Source organism: Amblyomma americanum, chromosome 3 (assembly GCF_052857255.1).
Source record: "Amblyomma americanum isolate KBUSLIRL-KWMA chromosome 3, ASM5285725v1, whole genome shotgun sequence".
NCBI lineage: Eukaryota > Metazoa > Arthropoda > Arachnida > Ixodida > Ixodidae > Amblyomma > Amblyomma americanum.
Window position 1 is genome coordinate 213,548,439 of NC_135499.1, and position 20,580 is coordinate 213,569,018.

The window sequence follows — 20,580 nt, forward strand, 5'->3', positions numbered from 1 at the left end:
TTATCGAGAGGCGGAACTGAAACGCGTTCCATTCACAATAAAAGTTGGAATGCTGCCTTTCTTTCCGAGCGCATTTCGATACAGTACATTCCAGTGGCGAGTCGCTATTCGCCACCGTTCTATATACGCATGCCTTCGTCGAAGAACGGTAGATCGAGGCAGCTGGCGATGCCAAGAGCGCACTGCGTCGGTGACCTCTTCGTCGTCGGGCGCGAAGCACGTACCCTTCAATCGTCTTGGGAAAAAGCCAGAAGTTTGATGGCTCGAGGTCCGCGCTGTTGTATACAAACTGTGCGAGGAAGAACAGCCGCGCCCCCTGTCCGTTCTATACAGCGGCGTTTCTTCGCCCCTGGGCGGGGCAGTGTCGAGAAGGGCACGATGTACTGATGAAAAAGAGTTTTCAAATCGTGATTTGAATGTGACATCTTTCATTTCCGACACTTAAAATAAAAGTTACTGAGGGGGGGGGGGGGGGGGGGGGGGGGGGGGCAAAGCTTATCGAACCGTTGACCGTTCGAGCCTGAGCGTATCAAACCCCAGCGCGTGGTGAACAAGCGTTGCGCGCATCTTTATACCGCGTACACGTATACCCGATGAGATTTTAGAATGTCCGTGGAAGCTTTTACCCGGGCGGAGATTCTGCCTCGTTGGTGGGAAATTATCAATAGAGTTCCTAGGTAGGTTTAGACAAAAAAAAAATATAGGGAGCCAAGGCATCGGCCAGCATACACCACGGTGTTTTTTTTTTTTCCCCGAACCGTTCGCAGCCAATGACATATTTCTGGAACGTCCTCATTTGTATGCATACGGATAACTGTGCGTCAGCAAGGAGAAATTTCTTCCAATAACGGCTCCCTGGATGTGTGCTCGCTGGACTGTCATGTGCTAGCAGCTGTGTATCCGGTTTGCAACTGTCCAGAGAGGCGTTTCGATATCTCCACCGAAACCAAGGTGGCTGTTGGCTTCCGTCATGTACACGCCATAACGAGAACCTCTTTTCCCATCGCTTGTATGCTTCCGATGCAAAGGTCTCGCACGTCTGTTATCTCGCCTCGTTCCCTCGCTTACTGCTTTCGTGCCTCCAACGATCCGATATCCAGGCAAGAGCGGTCTGGGATGAGTGCTGTATAGGCGCCCGGTTTATGTGAAAGCCGAGGTGTGTATATTGGTATGTTGCCAGCCGCCGTTATCAGTTTGTCGACAGCGTTTCTCCATGGGCGAGTGTGTATACGGGACAGCTCCGACAGATGTTCTCCGAGATCGGCAGGCGGGTGGGGGGAACGCGTCCGCATTCCCCATCGCGTTAGTGTGTACACCTACGGTGCGCCTGTTTCGCGTCACGGCGGGCCCCGAATCGAGTCTGTTTTGGAGCTGGCGATGGAGCGGCGCTTCCTGTTCTGTTGACGCTGAGGGCCAGACGGGGGCCAGGCGCGCAACGCGGAAACGACAACGTATCGAAAATAACGCGCGCCCACCCCTGCGCTGTTTGGATGGACGTCGGCGATTGCGAAGGGCAAAGCGGAGAGGGAGGAACTTGGAGCCACAGAATCCTTGCTCCACGCATTCGACGAAAGCCGTTTGGAGCGCACGGATCCAGCTCCATCCAGGCGGCGCCGGGGCGGAGTGAATGACTATAGTTTCAACTTTGCAAACCTATACCGGGTGTCCCAGCTAAATGTAACCAAGGTTTTCTTAAAAAAAGACAAAAAAAAAACGGGCGTGTCCTATAGGCGTGCGAAACCAGCTGGGTATTGCCGAGAGTCGTTTGACATGTCTCCAGCATTGTTCCCGCCCTGAAAGGTTATAGTTAATTAGTAGACACTAATTAGCCAACTTTTTAAATATTGGCCCCGTGAAAAACGTCAATACGGAAGTCGTAGATGGTGTGGAAAAAGAGCAGTCTGAAATGTTCGCACAGCAAAGTGCCGTTTGCGTGGGTCTGTTTACCGGCCCAAAAAGAAAGCCCGCGAAATACAGAAAGTGCCACGTAATAGCGGTGCTACTTCAGCGCGGAGAAAATCCGCTCGTCGTCGGAGCACTGTCCCCGACGCGGCTTTGCCCTTGCAGTGGCCGCAAAATGTGCGCCAGCAACTGCTTTCTTTAGGCCGGTTCTTCCTTTCTTCTTTCACTCCCCCCTTTATTCCTTCCCTTACGGCGCGGTTCAGGTGTCCAACGATATATGAGACAGACACTGCGTCATTTCCTTTCCCCCAAAACCAATAATTAATTAATTATTATTTGATGAGTCATCTGCCCGCTGCGTGCACGTGTTACTGTGCGCCCTTCGTGCGGCGCATTCAGGCCGACTCTCTCCCAACTAAGTACTCCTAATACAGTGCGCTCTCCATAGCCTTATCCCGATGGAGTTCGAATTAGGAGTGCTTACGTGCTTGCGGACATAATTTATAACCGGCCGGTTGTCGGAAACGAACCGTATGGTGGCTGTCATTTGTACATACGGTCCCGGACGCGATAGTGGGTGGAATGGAAAGAATGCTTATAGTGGGGCGATTTGGATTTTAGGCGTGTTGGAAGTGAAACGTGCATGCAGACAAATCACGAAGGAAGCAGGGGGACGACAAAGGCGCATTGTGCTCGCACGATCGAGTCCCGGTCCGAGCGTATATCACTGCGGTCCCGAGCCTTTTGGATGGGTTGCGCCGGCAGTTTTCAGGCGCGAGATTTATAGAGAAGTTCGTGGCAGCTAGAGAGAGAGAGAAACCTCTCCACTGAAAAGCAGGTATGTTAGCAAGCGCGTTTAAAATGCCCCCCCCCCCCCCCCCCCCCAACCAGAAAAAAAAGGTAGAAGAGCGGAGAACTTTTTAATTAAAGCATAAAAAAGTAGAACTGTTGCCATGAAACTGCGATGCAGACATTTCAGGCGGTGCTCTTGAGAGATTGTCGAGGGTAGGGCCACTACTCTTCTTGTTTTGGGTCTGGAACGGCAGGGAGGTTGACTAGGCGATGCCCCGTATGCTACCCTACGCGTGGGAAGGGAAAAGAAAGGAGAGAGAGGAAAGGGGAGAGAGGAGAGGGAGATGGTTTTTTCGCGTGCCCGCAGGCCATTATCACAAGCTGAAAGTTTACAACCTTGAACTCAATCCTGAGTCCTTCAAGAACTTCATAAGCGCCTTCCCAACTTGTCTCTGAGATGAAGGTTTAGTCCAAGGACCCAGAATCTTGGCTTCTGTAAGGGGACGAGGATCTAAGCGGTTGGACCTTGCAGCCAGGAGGACACGGTCAAACCGAGGGCAGTCACCATGCATAAGGCGCTCAATGGTCTCATCGCACCCGCAGTCCTACGCGAGGATTTAGAAAAGTTATATTCCGCTCTGATCCCTTTATTATAGAACCATTGAAGGCCTAACGGAACCCTTCGCTCATGAAATATATGTAGCCGCACAAATATGCATGGCATGGTGATAGACGCGTCTGGAAGAACCTGTTAGAGGAGGTGAGTGGCCGGACCGTGCTCACCGCGAACACCTCTCGTGGTTGTCAACTTAGGTTTCAGAATTAAATGAATTACCGCATTTATCGCCAATCCGTCAAGAATGTAGTATAGCAAACAGATGTGCCCTAATGCATGGCCGAAACGAAATACGAAAATGGAATGGAACGGTCGAGGTGTTCGATCAGGAGAAAAAGCGCTTCCAGGTGTCCACGTACGCGCTAACTCGAGCTAGGGCGGGAAAAAAAAAGCAGGCGGTGGCGCAGGTAAACAGTTTAGGAAACTGGCTTAAAGCCCTTGTCATGCTAAAGGCGGCCGGGTAATTCTGGGATGCACGGTCTTTTAAGAATCATCGTCACGCCGGCGTAGTAGTTACCATTGGTACCTTGCTTGAAGCAACCTAATTTGGTGAAGCAACGTCGGCAAGATCGAAGACCGTGTTCCATCAACATGAAGCGTGTTTCACTGCTCCTTGAACGATGCGAGCTCTGTTCGCTCACACTCGCGACTCAGTGCCGCAAATACGGCTGTGGCTGCTTGTACGTTTCGCTGGCGGATTAGAAAAAAATAAATAAAGGAAACAAAAGCCATCGCACTTGTCTGGCGCCTCATCACATAAACAACAGTCCTCGGACAGGAGCCGTCCGTGGAACTGCATGTCCTCTGCCGTTCGGGCGACGGTGAAAACTGCACTCACTTCTAATCTTCCTTGCGCATTCCGTGTCGCGCCGTCCCACGTTTTTTTCTTCTCAAGTGCGCGGACTGCAGTATATTCGCAGACATAAAGACCCTCTGCGGCAATAAAGAGGGGCCCTAAACAGAGGCTCCTTTCGCAACGCCTGGTGCCGGTGCGTGGTCTCGCCTTGTCTGGCCATAGCCGATATCGAATTATCGACCTTCTTTGCCAACGGACGTGAGGCCCGGGCTGTCGTGTTTACTCCTTGTCTATCTGCGAGACAGCCCGGTCCTCCTGGGCCGAGGGGGGGGGGGGGGGGGCACATTAGCAGCTGCGGTTCTATGGAACCGGCCCCGCCTCACCGCCGACGGCCGCGGAACGTGGTGCATGTTTAATCCTCAGTGCGTACGGGGTGTGTCGCGCACCACGAGCAGCGGAATAAGAGAGAGAGATAATGAAACACTGGCAGAAGCTGGAACACACGTACACCGCGGGAGTGCAACTGAACGAATAGTGTTGCTGATAGTTCATCATCATCAGACTGACTACCTCCACTGCAGGGCAAAGGCCTCTAGCTCCCACAGCTCTCCAATTAACCCTGTCCTTTGCCAGCTGCATCCACCCTTTGCCTGCAAACTTCTTAATCTCATCCGCCCACCTAACCTTCTGCCGCCCCCTGCTACGCTTACTTTCTCTCTGCTAGTGATAGTTTAGTTACGTAACGTAACGTTCGAGACTGTGGAGATAGTGGAGATAAGTGTCAGTTAGGGAACTGTACTAGTTTCAGAGGAATTTGATTGTAAAACATTTTATTCGCCGGGAAGAGCTTGGCAAGAGGTCGCGTTAAGTGGTCGAGAGTACATAGCCCTCGACGACTTTGTCAGCCCACTCCACCGCCAAAACTTGCGTTCTGGGGTCAGAGCTAGCCAGCACGGTCTCCCACCGCTCGAGAGAAGGAGCTGTAACTAGATCACCCGGAGGTGGCTCTATTTTGCAGTCCCACAGGATGTGATCGTAGGTAGCACGTTGGCCACAGTGTCTGCAGTTTGGGTTGTAAAGATCTGGATAAATGTGCGCGAGGAGTGATGGGGTGCGTATCGATCTCGTCTGTAGACGACGCCACGTAACCTCTTGTTCTTTAGTAAGTCTTTTGTCTGGAGGGGGGAAAATTCTCCTCTCTAGTTTAAAATGATTGGTGAGATCATGATATGTGATCATTGAGTCCTTCGTGAAATTCAGGGAGCCAGACTCATCCACTGCCCGGTCGACGAAACCTCGGGCTTTATTGTGGGCTGCCTCGTTCCCCGGATTCCCCGAATGGGCTGGGACCCATATCAATTCGGAATAATTTGGTGAGAATTTGGTTGCGTTAAGGATTCTAAGGGAGTTGTTTGTAATTCGCCCTTTAGCGAAATTATTGATACCCATTTTGGAATCGCTGAGGATGATGCTCCCTTGGGTATGTGCTAGGGCGAGGGCTATAGCCGCCTCTTCTGCCGTTTCAGAGGATTTCGTTTTGATTGTCGCCGAGACGATGTGGTCACCATTCTCGTTCACAACCACAACTGCAAAGGCATTGGTATTTTTGTATTGAAACGATAGAAAAAAAAAACGGATTTGAAGGAAGGAAATGGCGCTGTAATTGTCTCGCATCGCGGTGTACACCCGAACCGCGCCTTAAGGGAAGGGAGAAAGGTGGGAGTGGGTGGTTCCCGAATAATTTCGACCACCTGGGGATATCTTTAACGTGCACTGACATCGCACAGCACACGGGCTCCTTTGTGTTTTGCTGCCATCGAAACGCGGCCGTGTTTGCACCCGGGTAGTCCGGCTCAGTAGCTGAGCGCCCTTACCGCTGAGCCACCGCGACGAATAGGAAACTAGCTCACCGGCATTTTTCGCCGCGATGACTTTATTGAGAAAGTCCGCGCTTCGTCCACTAGCTGTTTGTGTGTGCGTGTTTTTTTAATCTGAACAGAAGTCTGCACTGCGCGAGCGCACATTTTGCAGCGCATCTTCTTTGAGCGCGTCTATACGTAAGCTAGCGTCGCCCTTTTCTGGCGGTCACCCATGCTGCACGGCTCGCTCTTTGTCGTTCGGAGTAATGCCGTTTTCTCGGAGACGTGTCCTTGCGGGTCTTTTCGACGCCGGAGATCTATGCAGCGCTCTCGTTTAAACATTTCGTGCTTCGCCTCTGTCGCTCCAACGTTAATCTCAAATTGGGTAACTTACTCATTATGTACAGACTGTTCCAACGCTGGACGCCGGTTAAGCCGTTCGCTTATTCGCGCTGCAGGAATTTGACGCTGAGATGGCATACGACAGTCTTAGTTTTTCAATGCCAAGTTTCCACGATGTCCTTTCCTGAATTGATCATAATTAATTATAATCGTCTGCATCATTGGCGACCCATAACAAGCAGTTTTCGCTTAGGGCACGTTTTGTATTGGAAAACATTTATTTCGTCAGAAGGCAGCTAGAACGCAGATGATCCGTGCTAGGTGGCTATCAGTCCACGGCTGACAGCGACCTGAGTAGCCCATTCAGTGGCCTGGGTTTGAACGCCCAGGTCTGAGCTGGCCAACACGGCCTCCCATTGCTCGAGAGTAGGAATTTGTATTAAGAGATTCTGGTGGCGGCTCCTCTTTACAGTTCCACAATATGTGATCGTAAGTGGCCATTTCCCCGCATAGTGTATGTACATTCCGGGCCGTAATTACCGGGATAGAATTTTGGTAGCAATTAAGGAGTGATTAAAGATCGCGTCGCCTCCAGGTGGTCTCCTGCTCCTTATCTAAGGTTTTGTCCGGAGGAGGGAAGATCCGCCTGTCTAGTTTAAAATGATTAGTAATGTCCTGATACGATGGTAGGCAGTCCTTCGAGAAACTCTCAGCAACTACCGCGCGCGCGTCCCCTGCTCAGCTGACGAATATTACTCGAGCTTTGATGTGTGCCGCTTCGTTATTAGGATTCCTCGAGTGAGCCGGGACCCATAACAACTCAATAATTCTAAGTTTTTGTTTGACATGCACATTTAGCGTTGCAACGGTCAGTATTAAAAAAAAAGTGTCCTTGTTGCGCTGGGCGACCGCAGACTGCTTCAGTTTCTTTCCTGGGCTCACATGTCGCGATTGTAGAGACTGTGTGAAGAACTATAGGCTCTGCGAGACGAGTGAGTTTATTTGTAAAAAAAAAAAAGGAATGATACGTCCAGGCCACGGTTCAGGCCCATGCACTCGCACGGCGTCGAGGTCGTGATTGAACGCGCTGTTCCGCAGCTCGCGGAAGTAACGCATCCGCTTGCACACTGCGCTTGGCGCGTGAATGCAGGCGATATGTCTTGACGTCACGGTGCCTTCGCCAGGCTGGATTTAGGCTATTGACAGCGGTAAAAGCGTTGAAGAGTTCGTTAAAAAAAAAGGCCGCCACCGTCTGGAAGACGTTGAAACAACGAGCGTTAGCTGTATTGGCTCTGCGTACAACGAAAATCTTTCCGCATCTAGCGGAGCCAGTGAAGAAAACCCTGAGCGGTTCGGCAAAGTAAACAAACTTTTCCACCCAGCGGAGCGATTAGGGCGGCGCTGGCATTGAGGCACCCTAGGATCGAGGCACCATAGGAGCGATTAAAGTCACTGGAACGGGCACAGCAATTGGCGCTGGACCAAATATGGCGGCTGGTTGCGGTACTTTTCCCGTTCCAGTGACTTTAGGAGCGATCGACGCCTAGCGCTATCTATCAGAGAAATTACGATGCACGTCTACCCGTTGTCGAGTTGCGCCGCCAGGTTTCGCCCCCGCCAGGATACGTCCCAAACGGAACTTCCTTCGGGGGTCAAGGACCTAGAATTCGGCTCGCGGTGCAATATGGTAATGTTTCAATTAGTAATTGCATGTATGTAATGTTTACCTATTACTGAATTGTGGTTTTATTCCGATACCACAACCCGTAGGGCTTTATTTGCCTACCCAATTCGGTACACAACTGACCCCGGATGGGTGCCCCTTGTTAAAGTGTATATAGCAGAACGAAAGTATTACAGATGGCGCTTAGAGTCTCAATGCGAGGTGTTGCTGTGAAACGCCACGAAATCTCGAAACGTAATGAGTAGTTGCTGCCATAGATGGCGTTGTGGTCTGAGGGTGGTAGCAGACCCCCACGAACTCTTCAAACGTGAGAGTAAGAGCAAATTTCGCTCTTAAGAAAGAAAGAAAGAAAGGAAGGAAGATGTCAGAGGCCTGAACATTGCAGCCTCTGAATTGACGGCCTTCTATCGCTTCGTCAAGTGTGTGCACGCGTCGCGGCGGTGTACTGCCGATTTCCGTCGCTTGGAGTTTCTAGGGGCAGACTTTTGAAGCGCGCTTTGTTGTGTGCCGGCGTGCGCGCGCTACTCCTCGCAATGACGGTCGATAAATGAATAGTGCTGTTCTGCTGTCCCTCTTTCGTGCCCCGCAGCAGCACTGGGTTGAAGCATCGCGTGGCGCGATATCTCTGCGTGTGGTCGACAGATAGTTTTTGTTGAGTTGGTATGGTTAGCTAGTGATTCCTAAGTTGTTAATTGTGCTAAGTTCGTCTGTCTAAACAACTGACCATCTTCTGCACCGATCCTCTGATCTGCGAAAGATCTGCCCTTACATGTTTCTCTCTGAAAATGGACAACACCCCGACCATTTTTAAACTCTATAGCATATCAGTTGTCTACACTCACATCCATCATGTACTGGCGTCTTGAAGGCCCCTACAGTGCCCTGAATGCAGCGACAGCAAATATATATATATATATTTTTTTAATTGGTTTTTGGGGAAAGGAAATGGGGCAGTATCTGTCGTGTGTGGCCTCAAATTTTTGCTGGTGGCATATTTCATCCTCAAGCATCTATTCAAATGCACTGTTTCTGGGAAATTGTGGAAATGACTTCCCTTTGAATTTTATTTTTCGCTGACCTATACAGCTCTCTCAGCATATGTGTATTGCTTTTTTCACCAGAGATTATTTCCTCACTTTTGAACTTTTTCATGGTTACCTTTCCTTCACATATGTATTTGGAGCCTGCATGCACACTGCTGAACCCTCTGGTATGTAATAAAGACATCATTAGCTATACCAGCTCATGTGCTTTGAAGGTACTCTCACAAAGCAAGATAAAGTTTCGACTGGTGGGCTCAGCCATATATTGAAAACACAGGGTAATTTATTTAAGAAAAATAATTTCAGTACTGCATGCCATTTAACGATAGGGCTCTGAGAAACATAGCAACCTGCATATATATATCCTGGCACACCATTCAGGCATTCATTCCATACCAGCGATTTTCTCATGTGTGAATTTCGTGTGGAGATCACATCTTTAGTTGTTTGTGTGTTAATGCATTACGAGTAGCCACTTGCACAGTTCAGAAATGAAGAAACTTATCTCTCACCTGCAAGACTGGCATGTAGAAAAGCAAGTTCAAAAAGGAATTGGAACAGTGTAACTGTTGGAGAAAAAAAAAATGAGCAAAAAGGCACCACTGTTCACATATGTTCGTTTGCTGACTAAACCTACTCTTCCATGGCTGGCATTGAAGGCAGCGGTGGTGCTCCATTTCTGCTGCATAAACCAGGATAGTGTGAAAGCCAGGTATGTTGTTTAATGGAGAACTTAAAATGTAATCTCTGTGCAAATTTGAAACTAAACATAAGAGCATTTTGGGCATGGCACATGCTATCCTTAAGTTACGTATGGTACACAGGCAGACTTCCCTTTTAGTAAACCAAAATTCTGTGGCTACTACTATTAAACGACCTAAAAAATTGCCTGTCTACCCAGATGACTTGGACATGCCACTAAATGCAGAACCATCAGACGAAATGTTGTGAGCATGTTGTGATTTAGAGAGAGAGGAAAGGAAATTCAGGGAGCTTAACGAGAAAATGCCCAGTTGGCTACCATACATTAATTGGTTACCCTGCACATGGGGCGAGGGCTGAAGGAGCAAAAGATAAGGAAGCAAAGTAGTTGAGTTCAGTTCATTGTATGAATGGAACAGTGTAACTGAGAGGTGACACAATTGTGATAATGGTGGGTGTTGTGTGGGTGGGTGATCATGGACCCTCAGCCTGCCTGTTTGGGGTGGTGCAAGTGTGGTTCAGTTTAGTCTGCACTCATGAAGTGAGGAGAAATTTTACAAAAGTCTAGCCTGTACCAGTCCTAAGGGAGTTCAGCTCGTGCCTATGGGCAGAGGTAGTGGGAAGTGCTTGCAAATATTCATTTATTTTGCACTAGCTCTCATATTGCTGAATATAAAACTTGAAGCCTTACAGCAGATTCAATGTATAAGTGCTGCAAAGTGCCTAAACTTAGAAAAGCAAGGCATAGAGTAGCATAGGGCACCAAATAGACCGATTCCATTGAAAGCTTCACAATGCCACTGCTGTGGCAGAGGACGCCAATGGTTATGGTTCTTGGGTTGGCTGTACTTACCATATGCTCGAGGAGGAAGTTATGAAGACAGGAAAGGCTTGCCTGTGCACACAGCTGTGCTCCAAAGTTGTATTGTATGATTTGTTTCTAGACTAGATTCACTTTATTTAGAAGTGTGGATGCATTTCCAAAGAAACTTAAATATTTTAGCTGTAGGATTTTTGAAGAGGATTTTCTTCTTTGTTCGTCGTCTTTTGCGCTGTTGCAACTATGTCAAGTTCCAACCGACTTGCCCAACACTCCATTCTTCAGGAAGGTTTATGTTTCTTGTCAAAAGAGTATATCTTGTTACTGAAGAGAAGCATATCCAAGACCTTTAACATTTTTTATCTTACTCATAGTCTTACAAGACGATTTTCTGGGTTTTTCTGGGTCTAAAAATTAACGTGCAGAAAACACAATTCGCAGCGAGAGGCTGGAAGTGGTAAAGGAATAAGTCTACTCAGGGCAGGTAGTGACAGCTGATCCGGATCATCAGAGGGAAATAACTGGAAGGATAAGTATGGGGTGGAGTGCATGTGGCAGCTTCTCTCAGATCGTGAAGGGCAGTTTACCAATATCCCTCAGGAGAAAAGAGTACAACAGTTGTATCTTACGAGCACTCACCTATGGGGCAGAAATGTGGAGGCTAACGAAAAGGGTTCAACGTAAGTCAAGGACAACACAGCGAGCCATGGAAAGAAAAATGGTAGGTGTAACGTTAAGAAACCGGAAGCGGCAGAGTGGGTGAGGGAGCAAATGCGGGTTAATGACATTGTATAGTCAAAATCAAGAGGAAGAAATGGGCTTGGGCAGGGCATGTAATGCGAAGGCAAGATAACCGCTGGTCTTTAAGGGTAACGGAGAGGATTCCAAGAGAAAATAAGCGTAGCAGGGGGTGGCAGAAGGTTAGGTGGGCAGATGAGATTAAGAAGTTTGTAGGCATAGAGTGGATGCGGTTGGCGAAGGACAGAGACATGGGAGAGGCCTTTGCCCTGTAGTAGGTGTAGTCGGGCTGATGGTGATGAGTCTTACAAAATGTGACCCACTAAGGGTCACTGACTGTTTATAGAAACACTTGTTTATATGTCACAATGTGGCTAGTCTGTACCTGTCTCAAAGTTGTCTCAAGTGTCAGAGCAGTAGTAGAGCAATGAGGAGTACAGGTACCATGATTGTCCAACAAGCTGTGCATATGTGCAGTGATTGCAGTGAAATTGGTCTGTTAACTTTGACCTGACCATCTGAAGCTCATTGATGTGAAGCAAAACTTCAGTACACGGACATCTCTGCAATTTGCCTTTATCGAAGTGCGGTCGCCAGCCATGGCTGGGCTCAAACCATTGAATTGGCACTCAGCATGCAAATGGCACAGCCAGTGAGCCACCGTGGAAGGCCATGGTGGAGAGTTGCGTAGCGTGTTTTGTTTTCGTGAAAAAGTGAGCTGGAACTTGCATGTAGTCCAGCTACTTTGGACCCACAAAGATTGTCGTGAAAATGCGGTTCGCAGGTTTCTCGTGCTGGCCAGCAACATGAGCGTGAGCATGGACGATACGCAAGGGTCTGCTACTGTATCAGAAGTAGCTATTGCTGAGGACACAATCAAGAGGCAGGGAGGTACAAGGTATGTGCATGATGTGAAAAGCAGCGTTCATTGAAGCAGCAACAGCTCTTTTCTTGCATGCAGGGTGTTCAAGAAGAGCTCGCCAAATGCCAAGATTACAATGTACTTGGGAAAACGAGACTTTGTGGATCATATCACCAGTGTTGATCCTATAGGTGAGTCTTCACAGCATCTGTTCGTACTGAGGTGCTAGGCAACCTAGGAGCACACTAAAAAAAACTGTTCTTGTGCTTAAAACATGTCATTTCAGTATTTGTGCAGTGTTGGTATGGTAGCGTGCTTTATTTTTGCTTTGTGTACATGACCTCGTGTATCAGCAAGCATGTCTTTCTTGGCTTTTTATGCCACAGTTGCGAACTTATAGCGAATGCTGCACATGACTGGTAGTGTCATCCTGGTGTACAGCTAAATTAGTTTGCCTTGCATCAGCCTACTATCTGCATTTTGTAGTATGTAGGCTGTTTGGCCAAGAGCTGCATGCCATGTTAATTCTCATTAGATGAGTTGTGTCTACAGTAGGACAAAAGACTTCCTGCATGACCTTGAACTATCACTGTCTGGTGTCAAGGCTTTGTGTGTGCTTGGCAAATGCTTATTTGGATGTTTTTAGTTGAACAGGAGATGTACTCTAAACTGTGCCACTTGTATAAGCAGCATGGTCATTTTTAGTCAACTGTTTTTCAAAGCAGTATGCAGCGTGCTTTCCCATGTCCAAGAGCATTGACATGGTGTGGCTCTGCATTTCAGATGGGGTGGTTCTTATTGACCCGGAATACGTAAAGGAGCGGAAGGTGTTCGGGCACGTTTTGGCGGCTTTCCGTTATGGCCGTGAAGACCTCGATGTGCTGGGGCTGACGTTTCGCAAGGACCTTTACTTGGCATCGGAGCAAATCTACCCACCTCCACAGGAGACCACGGAGCGACCGCTGACACGGCTGCAGGAGCGTCTACTGCGCAAGCTAGGTCCCAATGCCTACCCCTTCTACTTCGAGCTGCCGCCCCACTGTCCTGCTTCAGTAACCCTTCAGCCCGCTCCAGGGGACACAGGCAAGCCCTGCGGAGTGGACTACGAGCTCAAGGGCTATGTTGCAGACAGTCCCGACGACAAGCCGCACAAGCGGTGAGCGGCGCACATTGCTTCGCTGCTGTACAATTGAGCCTCAGCTAATGTCAGAGTTGTAGTGGGGCTAGCAAGCTGTTTGCAATTTAAGGTTTGAAAGGGGTGCACATGGGGATTTGGAAGTTGCAGGTTTTAGTACTGACTGCAGTGGCTGCATTTGGATTGAAGCACAAAGCGCAGATGCTATTTGGTAGTTTAAATGCACATTAGTAAGTTTGAAGGGTTCATTAGGGCCATGGCGGCATAATGTCCAGATTACCACACATACTGTGCACTTGCTACCACATTTTTCATCTTATTAATTTCATTAATTTAATGCGTGCAGTTGTTAACAGCAGTGAAGTTTGGAATTTATTTGTGTTGCCCACTATGCTATATCTGGTATTACGTTCATCTGCTGCAGGCAATATTGTGGTTTAGCTGCTATCAGGCAGCTAAAATTTATGAGTTTGAGCAGATAGCTTGGCGTACTTTTATGTCGTTGAGGAAAGATGTTCGGCTGCAGGGCTGCTTGCTCCTCAACTGGGATGTCTATTGCTTGCTGTTTGCTTTTTGGTACAGGAGCTCGGTACGCCTAGCCATCCGCAAGATTATGTATGCACCAAGCCGGCAGGGAGAACAGCCCAGTGTGGAGGTGAGCAAGGAGTTCGTCATGTCGCCCAACAAGCTGCACCTGGAGGCATCCCTTGACAAGGAGCTCTACCACCACGGAGAGGACATTGCTGTCAATGTCCATATTGCAAACAACTCCAACCGCACCGTCAAGAAGGTCAAGGTCTCTGGTGCGTTGCCCATTGATTCTTTTGTGGCACTTAGTCTTGTTGTAATATGGGCCGTCTCCTGCTTCCTTGCTGGGTAGCTTTAGTGCAACCAAGCTGTTTGTTGTGAGGATTGTTGCCTGGAAAGCTCAGCACAGTGTGCATGACATATTTAGTGCTGCTAATTCAGCTTTGGTTTTTTTGTGGAGAAGAAATTTTCAGGTGCATTGTTGATGTCACTGATGTGTTTTCATCAGAACTACATTTTTTTATCAAAGCCATGTACTTGACACACTAGCTTGCTGTCAAAATATCAGCTTGCCAAGGTATGAGCAGACATTATTTGTTACCGGATGCCAGACTCTAGTTTTCAAGAATTCAGCCGAATGCTGTATTTGTATGAATATATAATATAATGAGTTGTTTTAATCAAATCATCTGTCTTAGAAGGCACCTTGCATTATGTTCAGAACCCACGCAAGAATCAACTGCATTTTTTTTTTTCGCTGTGTTTCGATATGTCTACAACGAGCTCAACCACCAAGCTTGTAACCTGTGAGGAGAATCCAACTTCACGACAACCTTGCGTTCTCGAGGCCATGAAAAAAGAGGCGAACAAACATGAAGTAGGGGTGGCAAGGAGCGGAAGCTTGGTGGTATGGCATCCCAGCGGCCGCTGCTGAGCGGAAGGCTGTGTGGATTAATATGCTCGGGTGGCTTTGCAGCATGTATTTTGTTGCGTGCGGTTCTGCAGTGTTGCCTCTTGAATAAGGCTGATGACACAAAACACGACAACACATTCACGCATATAGCCCTCAGCCTCAGTTTTGCCGAACAGTTTGAGCTCGCGGAGTAATCGTAATTTATTTTTTTCATTTTCATTTGTTGAAATATGATAAATTAATCACATTGCCATTCCTGGCATCCACAAAAAAAATTAGAGGAAAATTTAATGTGGTGGCTGTTGCAGGGAACTTGTGGCCTGGAAGACAAATATTTTTGTCAGTACATTCATGCAGCACAAACAAAAAATACTGCTTGAGTCCTCAAGAGTCTTTCAAGTCATGGAAACAGCTTGATTAAAGCTTGGAGGCCAACAAGTGACATTGATTTATTTTCCTGCTGCAGTGCGCCAGTTCGCTGACATCTGCCTGTTTTCAACCGCGCAGTACAAGTGCACAGTGGCTGAGATTGACTCCGAGTGAGTAACCCCCTTGTTTTGCATGAAGGTAACAATATCTTTTCCTGCTGAAGTCACCAACCAATCTTTCAGACAGTGGGAATCACTTGGATATATCTAAAAGACAAATTCTGTCGACAAAATAAAATGGCTATTTTATGTTTCGATTGCTGTTTTTCTGCTCAATTCTATGCTCCCAAAGATACCCCTGTTCTTGGTGAGTGTCATGTCACCATTGTACAGAGACTGTCACCACTTTCATGAGCTCAGCATTTTACACACTGCTGACAAGTGCTAGGCTTCTGCAAAGTCTAGGTGCGAAAACAAATGCACACCACCTACTACCATGCAGATTACCTGAATGGGGAAGACAGAGATGTGAAAAAGAATGTAGCGTTGTCAGCTTGCCCAAGGCAGGTGCTCTGTCCACATAGGCTTTCGCAATTAGGTGAGGTTGTTCACAGTAGAGGACTGGTCCTGAAGCCTACAGTATTTTTTTGTTTACAATATGCAACTCATATGATAGAAGTGAAATGGACTCAGTTCCAGAGTACTGCGTGCCTCCATGTGCATAGCTGCTACCTTGTTGCTTATGTAGGAGGGAGTGGCTTGGCTTCGAAAGGTTTCACAGGCCGTAACTAGTGTTCAAGCAGCTCAATCTTGCCCAGTAGTGGATGTAGTGAGGTAGTGATTACAAGAAAGCTTTCATGCATTAGCGTTGCAGTCATTGCGTGCTGACCAGTGTGGAGTGTCAGGCCCACCATTTAAAGTGGCTCCCATTAGTTTGAGCATCATTTTAAACAAATTTGCTATCCCTAGACTTTACTGTAAAAACAAAATGGCATCGGAAGTGCTCTAGATGAGCTATGAAAAATTGGATGATTAGCTGTCAGTCTTATGGTGACTTCCAATCGCAGAGTTGGAGCACTTCTGGAGCAACGTTTCCTGCTCTTTTCGGAGCAACCGTATTCCAAACGCAGATCTGAGGCACGGATCGCGTCTTCCAATCATAGACAGGGAGCGGTTGCCGAGCCAAGATTGCTCCGTGGAGCAGTCGGGACTGCTCCGCCGAAATCGGCGGATCCGACCGGAAGTTTGCGTGACGTTCTTTTTCAGCGGCGATAGCGGCGCTTTATATGCTCTGGCCAGAGCAAATGTACTCCAATCGCAATTTCAGTATGCGTGCTCTGCGCCGGATTCAGGCGCTCTGTCACAGAGCGTGCAGACCGCTCCGGGCCTGCGATTGGAATTCATGATTAGTTATGAATTGACCTCATGGAATGCGTGACATTGTCGTGCTAAAGTCTGAAAACGTCTGAAATTTTGACGTTCGAAAAACTGTTCAGTCAGTGTTTACTGTAGCAATTATTTAGACACGTTAGAGCGATAAAGCATTGTAATGTCTACCTTGAGGTTTTTAGCACCACCTTCGGTTATGATAGCTGCAGTGTGCGATCATCAGTGAAATTGACTGATTTTGCGAAGTGTTGTTGCGAGTTTCATCGCGCCAGTGTTGCCATAAAAGTTGGCAGTAGTTTTTTTCTACTGACTAGCAACTCTGGTTGGAAGCTTTTGATCTGACAAGTGACAGATTTTCAGCAGGAGAGGCCTTTGTCATGCAGCAGACATAGCTAGCCGATGATGATCTCTGTCAGGAGTGTCCATGGGTCATTAACCGCACCCATGAAAAGTTGAGGGGGCCTGGTAAAGTTTTAACCATGTGGCCAGCCTGCACAACACCGAACTCATAACTGCTTCAGACCTAAGCATGGCATTAAAGCAGTGAGAGTGACCAGCATCTTGGCCCCTTTATTAACCATGCATATATATGGCAAGGCAGTCGAACCTTGTCTACTTAAGTGCTTGTGAATTAGAGTTTAATCATGCGCCAAATAACCACAAGTATGCTCAGCGTAAGCTTAAACTCATTGGTGCAACACCCACCTTTGAGAAGCTACATTGGTGCTAAAAAGTCCCACGTGTGCCATTTGAAGTGTGCCTTTTGCGTTTTACCAGGGAAGGGTGCCCTGTCGGTCCTGGCTTCACTCTGTCTAAAGTGTACTACCTGCGGCCCCTTCTGGCAAACAACAAGGACAAGAGGGGCCTTGCACTCGACGGACAGCTCAAACATGAAGACACCAACCTTGCTTCCTCCACCATGTAAGTCCAGTTGACATGCCTGAAAGCAAACAAAATTCTAATTTCATAAGTTGTTGTAGAAACAGCATGAAACGAGATGACAAAGGACAAAAGAAAACATGTTCAAGCTCTTTCTCTCCTCCATTATCTTGTTCTGCACTATTATAAGCATTTATGAGGAACCATGTAACACAATTGTCCACCACATTAGTTGTTTATGTTTTACTGACTGACTTCAGCCTTTATTAAGCCCATATTTATGGTCTCTTGGGTTTACCTGTCAGAAATATCCACCAACTGACTCGCATCTATTGTCAAGAGCCTTGAGCGAGAGGACAGATGAGGTTTTTCTGTCTGACCTGTTTCTATGTCCTCCTACAGTGTGTGCTTCTGTATGGATGATGGGATTTTGTTCAAGTTGTTCTGCGCTGCTTTCAACTTAATTTCTCAAATCTTCAATTGCATGAGAACTCAGCAGGCCGGAGAGCTCGGGAATAGTCACTCCTGCTTGGTGGAATACCTGCACATGCAGTGAAGGCTTCGTCGTCAAAGGAACATGTTGTAGAATATTGTCTAGAGAAACGTGCAGAGCTCCTGACACATGCACTGTATGAAATACCATATTCTTTGTAGTCCGCTTTTAACTCTGCCATGCCTAAAGAAGTAGAAACTCCAATTTATTTGTTGCTTGCTTTTCCTCCTTGGAATGGTTCACAAGACACTAGTAAACATGGAGCACTGCATGTAATTTGCCTGTGTTCAGTAAATAATTTGTAATTGAATTTCTTCTTCTATGTTGTTTTGCTTTTAGGAGCCGAACGGTGCCTATGATGCTGAGGTACAGTTGAGTTAATGTGGTGAATGCAATAATTAAATACTACAACAGCCACTTGTTTACTAGTGGCTGTTGTTGTGGTTCCTGGGGCAGACTAGTGTAAAGCTGGAGTGTATTAAAACAACAAAGTAGTAATTATAAATTGCAGTTATTGTATGCCTCTTGCCTCTGCTATTTCAACCTTGCAGTGTCATAGCCACAGTTTGGCTGCTGAAACCAAAACCAAAACTGCACGAAAAAAAATTGAATTACAAATGATTTACTGCATTTAAATGGATTCGTTGTAGTGATTCACGCTTACTAATGTCTTGTAAATCATTCTGAAGAATGAACACACAATGACAATATAGTCTCTCCACCCTCTTTAATAGGTCATAGACACTTAATTTTAGTTCCATGTTTTCTTCTTTCAAATGATGCATTAGACATTAGAATACATTGTTCACCGCATGCTAAATAATTTATAATCGAATTTCTTCTTGATGCAGTTTCGGTTTCAGTTTCATCAGCCGAAACAGTGGCTGCAATGTGTTTGGGAGTTTCAGTTTCATCAACTGAAATGATGGCTGTGATGTGTTGGGAGTGTCTAGGTCACGCGAGGCACAAAAAATACTGCAATATAACTGCTGATATGTCTTTTGTCGCACCACAGCGGTGGCCTAGTGGTCTGAACATCCGCCTCGCATGTGGGAGGTACGGGGTTCGATTCACAGTGCCGCCGGGCATCCACCGGTGATACAATGGGTACAAGCTTTCCCCATCCTGATGCTTGGCTTCTTTTCGGTGAAATGCTTGGGAAGTGGGTCTTTGACCACCTTGATACAAGAAAAAAACCTTGTGCCATGGCGCTCTTTGGCTGTAGATGCCCTAGCGCCATAAAAATTCAAGATATGTATGTCTCTTGTCATTCCAGGCCTTGAAGCAGGCTGCCCTGAGCATATTAGTTAATTTATACTAAGTTTCAGCAATTATATTGCAGCTTCTTTCATGCGTCACGTGACCTAAACATTCTCAATGCATCGCAGCCATCATTTCGGTTGATGAAACTGAAATGAAAGCATCAAGAAGAAATTCAGGTATGAATTATTTAGTGGTTGTAGGCAAGTACCACGTGGTGAACCATGTGCACTAATATATATCTAATCATCACCTGAGCATCATTTGAAAGAAGAAAACTCACTAGAATTAGGTGTCCAGGGTACTTAAGATAAGTCCCTGAGTGAACTGCAACACTACTGCTGATTGTAAAGTGCTAACCGGCTGCATTGAATGTTTTGTGCAGAATCACGGACCCAGCGCAGAAGGAGAACCTTGGCATCATCGTGCAGTACAAGGTCAAGGTGAAACTCTGCTTGGGACCGCTTGGAGGGTCAGTTTCTAGGCCATTGCCATCTTTCCTCGCAGTTCATGTACAGTATGCAAGGGTGCAAAAATAATATCAGACAACTGCGTGTCACACATGTACTGGTTTTGCAATGGCTTATTTAAATGGAGACGCGAGTCTTGAAATGATAAAAAAATGCGAAAATTTCGATTTGGCAAAAATAGCATATTCGAGGTCAATACAGTCTAAAGTTTCTGCCTAAAAAGCTTCAAGGTGTAAATTCAGCCTCCAATTACTAAAATATATACATATATTTCGTGCCTACGAAGCCCGGAAATGGCGATTTCGGAGCAAAGTGCAGCAGGATTTCATGCCAGTCACTTCCCACGACCGCGTCCCTGATGGTTGCATCTTGGTTTTGTGTGAAAGCTCGACGCCTTCCCCACTACCTGTTACTACTCACTACTGTGAAATATTTTTGGAATGTCCACATTCTGCTGTTCTTTTGAAGCCTCTACAACGACCTCCGAATGGTCTGCGCACGCACTTCAAATGCAATTTTCTTCGTGTTTTTGCCAACAGGACTAGCTTTACAGAAGTTTTTAGTATTATGTCTTTACTGTGCAATTTCAAATAATATTCTACTGTTGAATTCAGAAACAACTAAACTGTGGAGCTGTGCTCTTTTTGTTTGGCAGAGTCAAACATTTCAAATTATGTGAACCATATTGTCACCTTACTGCACAATTATAGTGCTTGGCGAAAATTTTTTATGTGATGATCTACTTCAAGAACAGTATAGTTAGCATAGCTCCAGATTGCTGGTCTTGCTACAGCCCCGTTTCAATCTAAACCAAAAAATATAAAAAGTGTCTTAAAGACCGGAAAGAATTTAACTAATTAGGCTTCAGTTATTTTCCTATAATATGGGAACTAATTGAGATATATTAAAACTAATTATATTTTTGAAAACGCGAAGAAACACATATATGTACCCAATCTCATTACGATATCTTTAATGGTAAAAATGTT

At 46.7% G+C, this 20,580-nt stretch overlaps 1 protein-coding gene across 4 annotated transcripts in view; it reads left to right on the forward strand.

The window, feature by feature from the left end:
* krz (beta-arrestin protein kurtz) overlaps positions 1-20,580 on the forward strand; it is a 39,923-nt gene that overhangs the window by 12,631 nt on the left and 6,712 nt on the right. For 2 of the 4 annotated variants that reach the window (XM_077659943.1, XM_077659941.1), the window contains exons 2-8: positions 12,079-12,192; positions 12,256-12,347; positions 12,940-13,312; positions 13,874-14,094; positions 15,199-15,271; positions 17,267-17,410; positions 19,507-19,593. In XM_077659943.1, the coding sequence (XP_077516069.1) occupies positions 12,101-12,192; positions 12,256-12,347; positions 12,940-13,312; positions 13,874-14,094; positions 15,199-15,271; positions 17,267-17,410; positions 19,507-19,593 (1,082 nt within the window). In that variant the 5' untranslated portion in view covers positions 12,079-12,100. Of the gene's footprint in view, positions 1-12,078; positions 12,193-12,237; positions 12,348-12,939; positions 13,313-13,873; positions 14,095-15,198; positions 15,272-17,266; positions 17,411-19,506; positions 19,594-20,580 lie in introns of all 4 variants that reach the window. The other 2 variants (XM_077659942.1, XM_077659940.1) reach the window with 1 other exon arrangement.